Source organism: Podarcis pityusensis (assembly GCF_964106645.2).
Source record: "Podarcis pityusensis genome assembly, chromosome: 14".
Lineage (NCBI taxonomy): Eukaryota > Metazoa > Chordata > Lepidosauria > Squamata > Lacertidae > Podarcis > Podarcis pityusensis.
Window position 1 is genome coordinate 39,858,919 of NC_138039.1, and position 9,398 is coordinate 39,868,316.

General features: G+C 42.3%; 1 protein-coding gene across 1 annotated transcript; it reads right to left on the reverse strand.

The window, feature by feature from the left end:
- Positions 1 to 2,632: 2,632 nt before the first annotated feature.
- BLOC1S6 (biogenesis of lysosomal organelles complex 1 subunit 6) lies at positions 2,633 to 9,162 on the reverse strand. Its single transcript, XM_080980616.1, has 5 exons — positions 8,989 to 9,162; positions 7,156 to 7,300; positions 6,869 to 6,956; positions 5,669 to 5,755; positions 2,633 to 4,222 (listed from the first exon to the last, which is right to left on the reverse strand). The coding sequence occupies exons 1-5, from the start codon at positions 9,050 to 9,052 to the stop codon at positions 4,103 to 4,105; spliced, it is 504 nt and encodes a 167-aa protein (XP_080836742.1). The 5' UTR covers positions 9,053 to 9,162; the 3' UTR covers positions 2,633 to 4,102.
- Between the last annotated feature and the right edge of the window lie 236 nt (positions 9,163 to 9,398).

The window sequence follows — 9,398 nt, forward strand, 5'->3', positions numbered from 1 at the left end:
AAGGCAAACAAACGCCGCTCCCTCTCCGGATCAGCCTTGCGCCCCGGCATGATATTTCCCTGCGCAATAAATTCTGGGCGCTCCAGAAACGCCGGTGCGCTTAGGTGATTTTAGACTCTGGACTGCATGGAGTTATCTGTAAACACACGCACCCTCTTTTATTGGCTGGCAATGGGTTGAACCCAACTCAGTTTTACTCAAGAGTAGGCCCATTGGAATTAACACAGTTCGCGTAGAATCGTGGAGTTGGAAGGGACCCCGTGCGGTCATCTGGCCCAACCTGGTGCAAGGCAGGAATCACATACATATATATATATATATATGAATGGAAATGGTTTGTTGAATGTTTACAGATAAATTCTAAGCAGATGAAAACATTGGCAGGATTATTGCAATGACCTGCAGTTTTATAAGAGTATATATTTACAGAAGATGAATAAATGAGCAAACTAAGTTAATTTGGATATGCAGAAGATACTAAAAATAATTTTAAGGAACCGCAGGAAGAGGGGGAAGGCAGTCAAGTTTTGAAATGTCAAAATGATAGTAAAATCAGTGAAATGTGTAGAATTAGTGGAATGTATAAAATTGAAAAGTATAAAATAAATAGATAAATAAATAAATAAATAAATAAGAGTATTTTGTAATGATTTACTTGATTTAGGAGGGACGCAGGTGGCGCTGTGGGTTAAACCACAGAGCCTAGGACTTGCCGATCAGAAGGTCGGCGGTTTGAATCCCTGCTACGGGGTGAGCTCCCGTTGCTTGGTCCCTGCTCCTGCCAACCTAGCAGTTGGAAAGCACATCAAAGTGCAAGTAGATAAATAGGTACTGCTCTGGCAGGAAGATAAACGGTGTTTCCGTGCGCTGCTCTGGTTCGCCAGAAGCGGCTTAGTCATGCTGGCCACATGACCGGCTCCCTCGGCTGTACGCCGGCTCCCTCGGCCAATAAAGTGAGATGAGCGCCGCAACCCCAGAGTCGGCCACGACTGGACCTAATGGTCAGGGCTCCCTTTACCTTTACCTTTACCTTACTTCATTTGGGGGGGGCAGCTGCTCCCCTATGCCCATGGGAGGCAGCCGTTAGGAGTTAGAAATTACCAGTCTCTGCAGCCACAGCAGGCACTGTGATTCTCCAGTGGTTTGACTTCACCCCTGGAGGTGCACTCCATTGTCTTTCTGAGTCAAGCTAGTGGCTTTTGCCGAGAAGAGAATGCAGCCCTGCACCCCGAGCAGGACTTTTGAGCTCTCCAATTTCAGCGGCAAATAAAAAAAAAAAAAAAGGTAAAAGGACCCCTGGATGGTTAAGTCCAGTCAAAGGCGACTATGGGATTGTGGGCCTCATCTCGCTTTCAGGCCGAGGGAGCCAGCATTTGTCCACAGACAGCTTTCCGGGTCATGTGGCCAGCAGGACTAAACCGCTTCTGGTGCAATGGGACATCGTGACAGAAACCAGAGCGCATGGAAATGCCGTTTACCTTCCCGCCGCAGTGATACCTATTTATCTACTTGCACCAGCGTGCTTTCGAACGGCTAGGTTAGCAGGAGCTGGGACAGAGCAACAGGAGCTCACCACCGTTGAGCGGATTCGAACCACCGAAATTCCGATCGACAAGCCCTTGGCGATTTAGACCACCCTGTGCGAAGCTAAAATCTGAATACCCCCCACCTCTCATGCTCTGCTCTGCAGCATTGTTTTGGCGCCCCCTGCAGTGTGGCACCCAGTGCGCTGCCCTAAAACTGTCTCTAGTGGCATTGACACAGCAGAGAGAATCGCTCTCAAACGCAGGATTCGTGATCTTCCCCACTTCCGTAGGTGCCTTGCAGTGCAGAAGCTTGTCGTCATTATTTGCATGCTCAGGGCTTGTTGACCTTCTAAGCGCAGGGGTACTAGGGCTAAATTAATCCGTAAACTCAACATGTTTGTCTGGCCAACCTGCTCAAGGCTCACATCGTGTTAGGCAGTGATAACATATCAGTCTTGCTACAGCAGCATCTCCCTGGGCATCTATGTACCAAGAAAATTCCCATGCCTGCAACTCCTGCCATTTGCAGGTGGGGGGGGGATGTTCTTTCTGAAACCTTGGCAGGCTGCTGCCAGTCAGTGTGGACAGTACTGAGATAGGTCTAAACCACTGAGCCTGTGATTACTCTAGCACAAGTTCCTGCAAGTTTCCTTTCAGAATGTTTGAAAATGCATCATTTCACAAGTCTGATGAAAGTTCGCTTGTTCGCTCTTACAGAAAAAGAAGATGGAACACACTCTCATAATAATAAACAATTTTTTTAAAAAAAAGTTAAAGACAAAGAAATTTGATATACTGGAGTTGGTTGAATTGTTTCTTTATTTTGTTCATATTGTGTCTTTATTTTTTCCCCATTTTATTGGAATTAATTAAGCTATATATATATATATATATATATATAGATCTGCAATCTAATTTCATTTACATTTGATTACAAATAAGGTGTTTTAACAGGAGATACTCTGTCCCAAAACAAAAACAATAAAACCCTCCTGGACTTTAGAATTATATATATATATATATATATATATATATATCTTTTAGAAATAAGTGGAAACCACAGCATCTATCAGGTATTTTCCCCCACTGAGAAGTACGCAATTAAATTAATTATTAAAGTATGCTTTTTATTATCTGCAACCAAGTCGGGTAACCCACTTTGGCCCCGAAGATTGTTTGAAATCCAATCGGCCTTAGTTACAGCAGAGTCATTTTTGGCTCTTTCCATAATTTGAGTAGTTGAGGGCATATAAACATGGACATAAAAATATATATATGTGAAACTGAAGTGATGCAATAAGGACTCAACACAGGGAGTTTTCCACTAGCTTTCTAGCGGTTCAGATGTCATCCTATTCTTTTGCCATATCTAGATGTCATTGCAATGCATATTGAACCACAATTCTAAAACCACTTGCTATGGAGCACCACTAGGAAAGCTGGAACCAATGGTTATAATCTGCAAGAACTTTCAAGGGGCTCCATAGATACGTCTCTAATCCTTTCTAACCCTCTAGCCCTCTCCCTGAACCCCACCCCTAACCCTCCAACCATCACCCAGGCATCCCCAACCTGCAGCCCTCCAGATGTTTTGGCCTACAACTCCCATGATCCCTAGCTAGCAGGACCAGTGGTCAGGGATGATGGGAGTTGTAGTCCAAAACATCTGGAGGGCCGAAGGTTGGGGATGCCTCCAACCCTCTAAACATGGGAGCTTAACTATGGAAGGGATGGGGAACTTTTGGGCCTCAAGATGCTGCTAGACTAGAACTCCCATCATCCCTGACTGTTGTGTTGTGTTGTGCTGATTAGGGCTTATGGGAATTGTAGCATTACCACATCTGGAGGGCCCTGTATCCTCCACATTTTGCGATTTCAGCAGGAACCTGCAGCGTATGCAGAGCCAAGAGTTTTGCCACGTAAACTTCACTACTGCCACCACTGAAATCAGTGTTATGCAAGAGCACTCATTTGCTGTGGGTTTTTACACACTTTAATTCTGACATGATCGGAAGACGACATAATTGAATCTAAAAGCCTCACTTTGCCAGCAGTGCCTTATGTTCTCAGAGTTGAAATAAAACGGACAAGGTTGTCATGCGGGCTTCTCATTCCTAGTCGGTCTACAGCTGCCATGCTTATTTTGTACACGGCAACAGGAAAGGGAGAATCAACGAGCCAAGAATTGTAAACCAGACTTAAAGATTAAGCCTATAGTTAATGAGGTAGGGGTCAGCTATCAACAAAATATTCGTACATGGGACAAGGATGCACCAACCTAAGACCATCTAAGATGTTGTTAAAGAATGTAATATTCTATTTGTGGGAAGTAAGAAAAAGGCTGACGCAGCAACGTTAAGCTGTATAGCGTTAATCGAAAAGGCATCTTGAGCTGCTGGTAAGCTCCCTGTTCCTGCTTTCCTGGTTAGGAAATAGCAACCTGGAAACGCTAATGCTGAACTAATAAGACTTCTTGGCAAGGAAGAACATCAGGTTCATGAGGTGCGTACATGGGCCTCCCCACCAAGTCCAGAGAATAGTGTAATTAGTTCGACAAGCCAATACATGTTCGGCTTTCATGTTCTTTTAGCAGGTTTGGCAGTTAACTGTTTCTCTCTTTCGAGCTCTTTTTCCCGTTGCTGCTCTCGTTCCAGTTCTTCTTTCTGCCTCTTTTGCTGGAGTTTGAGAGCTCTTCTCTGAAACGAAAAGCCAGAAAAAGAATGTGACTTTCCTGAAGCTGTAGAATTAGATTTGACAGGACAGCAGCAATGATATCCCGTCGTTATTTCTCCTGAGGTTTTTCAGAGAACTCCACCCACCCAAAAAAACCACCAAGTGGGATTTGCAACATAATGTCACAGTGGATCCGACCTAAGAGAAGTGCTCCTGTTCAGGATTTTAGCCAGCCATTCCCTCTAAGCATAGTATCCTGTTCTCTGCCCCACTCACACATTTTTCCCACTTGCTTTTCCACTTGACACTCAGTACTGGATTCCATGGCTATTCAGTATGCCCAGACAACATCAGGCTTTTTTTAGGGGTGTGTGGAATGCTCCCTAAGTTGATACTTAGTCTTTCTGCAACCTCACAGGTCCCTCCCAAAGAGGCCGATGACAATACAGTCGTACCTTGGAAGACGAACGGAATCCGTTCCAGAAGTCTATTCAACTTCCAAAACATTCGGAAACCAAAGCACAGCTTCTGATTGGCTGCAGGAAGCTCCTGCAGCCAATCGGAAGCCGCGCCGGACGTTCGGCTTCCAAAAATCGTTTGAAAACCGGAACACTCACTTCCGGGTTTTGATTGTTTGGGAGCCGATTTGTTCAGGAGCCAAGGCGTTCGTTTGAGATCCAAGGTACGACTGTACCTTCTTTTAATTTTCCAGCAGCCTTGCTTTTATTCTTTTTCTACCAGTCCTCACCACCTGAGTTTGCTATTACAGAGAGTGCTGTTGGTCTATCTAAGGAAAAATTACGTGCAACACACACAAAAAATTCAAATAATTCTATAAAAAACCTGTTAATAGATTCTGTATTTATATTTACATACACTCCTACCCGTACTGCAATTGAAACAACACATGAGTAATCAATATATAGACTGAATATTTAGCTTATGTATGAATAAAAAATAAATTCATCATTAGGTAGCATTTATAGATAATTTTAATACAGCCCATGTATGCTTACTTGTAGGGAAGTTCTGTTTTGTTAAGTGGTGCTTGCTTGCTGGTTAAGCAAGCATAGGACTGTCACCTTCATTCATTAGAGACCTAAATCTGAGATGTACAACTGGATATTATGTATATTAACAAAGAAGTAAGTGTCAATAAGTATAGATGATTGCAGCCCAAACATACTAACAAGATTGCAATATCATAATATTATGGTAACTACTCTTCGGTAGCCTGATGAATTCTCCTCATGGTAGCATTAATGGTACTAGGGATTCTGCTGTACACAAACTTTTCATTAGAAAGATAACTACTTCAAAAACTGGAAAATTAAGAAAATGCTAGTTCCCAATAGAAATATAAAGCAAAAGCAGAGGATGAAGATCAAACTTGATCTGCAAGACCTCAAAGAACAAAGAAATAAGCAGTACTCTTTAACATTTGTTAGTCAAAGTGAAACAAGACTCACTTTCAACTTTGATGTTTTCTCATGCAGCAGCAGCATCTCTTTCCTAATGTTTACCAGCTTGTTGTGATAGTACTTTGCTTCTGAAAACTTGAGAGAGCGACAACAAAAAAGCAAAAATTCAGTAGAACATATAACTTCAACATCAGCAACTCACTGCCTGAAGTTACTGAAATAAGTGAAAAGTTGTGATACAATGCATACGTACTTGGAAATTAAATTCCACTGTCTCAGTGAGAGTTACTTTCAAGTAAACCTGCATGATTGGGATGTATGATGCTAGAATGTACTAAAAATGGGAGCTAGTATTTTTCCATCTATTTTAAAAGGTCGTACCACATCAAGAGCTACTCCTGAAGCCCATGCAATGTTCACTTAGACCACTGTTTTAAGTATATTGAAATATCTTACTGCAACCCAGCTGCCAACCTCAAAAACCTTTCCAAGTCACTCTTATCATGACCCAAGCACCTCATTCCCTGGATTCTATGCAGAGTTGATTTCAGTAGTCTTAGGTATGACTAATTCTGCATAAGATCAAGCAAACAAGACTGACCTGCACTCTCATTTATGTATGTTTGCTCAAAACTAAGTCTCACAGTGTGTGATGGGGAGTACAGTGGTACCTCAGTTCCCAACCGCTGAAAACCCGGAAGTAAGTGTTCAGGTTCTTGAACGTTTTTCAGAAGCTGAACATCCGATGTGGCTGTCGGCTATTGTTTCCGGGCGCCTGCACCAATCATAAGCTGTGCATTGGTTTTCCAACATTTTGGAAGTCAAACAGACTTCTGGAACGGGCTAAGTTTGGCACTTTTGTTTTTGCTATTTATTTTGCGTTTTTGTTTTTGAGGCTTTTTTGGTTCATTTGTTTTTGTGACTGTGAGGAAACTGTGTGTGAATTATTCAGCTACTGAATGACTGTGTGACTGCGGAAATGGATAAAAGCCCCTCATCCAAACAATGACACTCATCAGTGCAGGTAAGAAAAAAAATTAATTTTTATTTTTATCATCTACAGTGCTGACTTATTTATTTTATAGTACAGCGCACTGATTATTGCTTTTATTTTATATCCCGTGTTTAGGTTTCTCCACGTAGCATAGATTTTCTCAAAATATAAGATTCCATTTGTAGTGTTTTTGTACAAACACGACCTTTAAAACGGAGGAAAAAGCAAACAGTTATCTGACAGAACACACTTACCAGCACATTGATATCAAGAACAGAGTTGCATTCTTTAAACTTTGAGATTTCTTGCTGCAGAGTTTCTAGTAGTACTTCTTGGTTCTGTCTGAAAGAAGAACACAATAGTTTACATATATTTCACAATAAAACCACGTATTCAATTACAGAATTTAGTGAAGAGCAAATGCTGCGTGCCAGAAGAGTCAAACATAAAAGGAAACTTATTCTTTTCTTACAAACAATCTACAGTATTTAGCATCTGAAAGAAAGAAAAAGAAACATGTGCATTTTGATTGTTTACATACGTTAGCTCTTTTAAGGATAGTTTTGATCGTTGTAGATCAGGTAAATAATGTGAAATCAGCCCTTCTGTTAGCTGCTCCACAGCTTTCTTGTCTATAACAGTGAAGTCTTCTATTAATCCTTCATCGGGAGAATTATCGTTAGAATCTGTAACAGATGACATACATTTTTGTCAAATGTGTATACGTGTGCACACAAATGTTAATTATGTAAATGCAAAATTAAAAACCCCAATGAATAAGCATACAAAATACAACCACATAACAAGCAGTTAAAAACCCTAAACATTAAAGAGCAGAGTAATGCAAGATCCCTGCTAAAATTATTTTATGCTGTGGTGATCATTACTGGGTGATCTGAACAACATGCATAAATAAAGGCCGCCTTATTTTCCACGTTTATCCAAGGTGAGAAAGCTCACCTTTCAATCTTCAGCCTGCAAATTCACCCACCCATCTCTTCAATTTTTGGCAGTTTTCCTGTGAAGTCGCACCGTACTCTTTTTGCCGCTTGCTAGAGTACGGTTGTGACTTTTATTTTATTGTTTCACCTTTTGTAAACTGCTTTTGAGTCTTAAAAACAAACAAACCAAACCAATCAAGAGGCGCATACACTTTTACCAAACAAACAAAGGTAAGCAGAACCTTTTAAAGCATGCTTTTTATTATCTGCAACCAAGTTGGGTAACCCATTTTGGTCCTCAAGCGTGTCCACCCCCATCATTCAGCCCGGACACTGAAGTCCAGCTCCAAGGGCCTTTTGGCGGTTCCCTCCCTGTGATAAGTGAGGTTACAGGGAACCAGGCAGAGGGGCCTTCTTGGTGGTGGCACCCGCCCTGTGGAATGCCCTCGCATCAGATGTCAAGGAAATAAACCACTATCTGACTTTCAGAAGGCATCTGAAGGCAGCCCTGTTTAGGGAAGTTTTTAATGTTTGATGTTTTGTCGTGTTTTTAATATTCTGTTGGGAGCCGCCCAGAGTAGCTGGGGAAACCCAGCCAGGTGGGCGAGGTATAAACAATAAAATTATTATCATCATTATTATTATTAAATGCAATTGGCCTTGGTTACAGCAGAGTCATTTTTTTGCTCTTTCCCTAATTTGAGTAGTTGAGTACATGGAAACATGGACATAAAAAACCTCCATGTTACATTGAAATGAAGCAATAAGGACTCGACACATGGAGTTTTCCACTAGCTTTCTAGCAGTTTGGATGTTATCTTATTCTTCTGCCATATCTAGAAGATGTCATTGCAATGCAACAAACAAACAAACTAAAACACATCCTTTGGAACAAAACCCAAAAACCCGGTGGCATCTTTCAAGAACTGAGGCGCTGCATCCCAACAAACAGTTATACTGAAGCACAGTCCTGTCGAGATTAATGGGACCCGAGTTAGCCAATAATAAAATACAATTATTGATGATGATGATGATATTTATACCCGCTAATCTGTCTAATAATAATAATAATAATATCATTATTTATACTCCATCCTTCTGGCTGGATTTCTCCAGCCATGTCCCACAGTTTTCAACAGGTCTACTCCGAGTAGGGCTAACGCCGGATGCAACCTCGTGATATTTTATTACTGACATAATATACATTTCACGGCGTTTGATGGAAGCGAGCCGTTTTTTGCTGCGGTCCTGGAAGGCTTCAGCCGCACGATCCGCAGCTCTGTGATCTGTGAGCGGGCTAGATGTCTTCCCAAACGGACCAAGAGCGAGCGGATCAAATCCGTTCAGACTTTGAGGGCCCCGCGAGGGGACCTCCGGCGGTCATCTAGCCCAACCCCCCGCAACGGCAGCCCCGGCCGCCGAAGCCAACATACCCAAAGCAGGGTCGTTTCGGGCCTGCAGAGCCGCCTCCACGTCCAGCGGGTCCGCCAGACTCATCGCTTCCTCCCTCGCGAAACAGACAGACAAGATATTTATTTTCGAGGGGAAGCCAAGGCAACGCCAGGCCCCGCCAAAGCCGGAAGTTGAAGTAGGCCTTCCGGTCAAAAAGGCAGCCAGCCTCGACGGAGGAAGGAAGACGGGCGCCTGAGAACCATAGAGATAAGAAAAGAAAAGTCTAGAGGCGAACAGCAATGTTGTTGTTTTTTTAAAAAAAACATCTATATTGAAAGTTCAGAAAGTACATAATTTTAATGTATTTTTAATTTTTGCTGGAAGCCGCCCAGAGTGACAGGGGAGACCCAGCCAGATGGGCGGGGTACAAATAAATAGTAGTAATAATAAT

Coding starts and splice junctions, on each gene's coding strand:
- BLOC1S6 (XM_080980616.1), bottom strand. CDS start 9,052: ATGAGTCTGGCGGACCCGCTGGACGTGGAGGCGGCTCTGCAGGCCCGA. Junction 6,957..7,155: donor CTATCCTTAAAAGAGCTAAC/GTATGTAAACAA, acceptor TTCTTCTTTCAG/ACAGAACCAAGAAGTACTAC. Junction 5,756..6,868: donor TTCTTGATATCAATGTGCTG/GTAAGTGTGTTC, acceptor CGCTCTCTCAAG/TTTTCAGAAGCAAAGTACTA.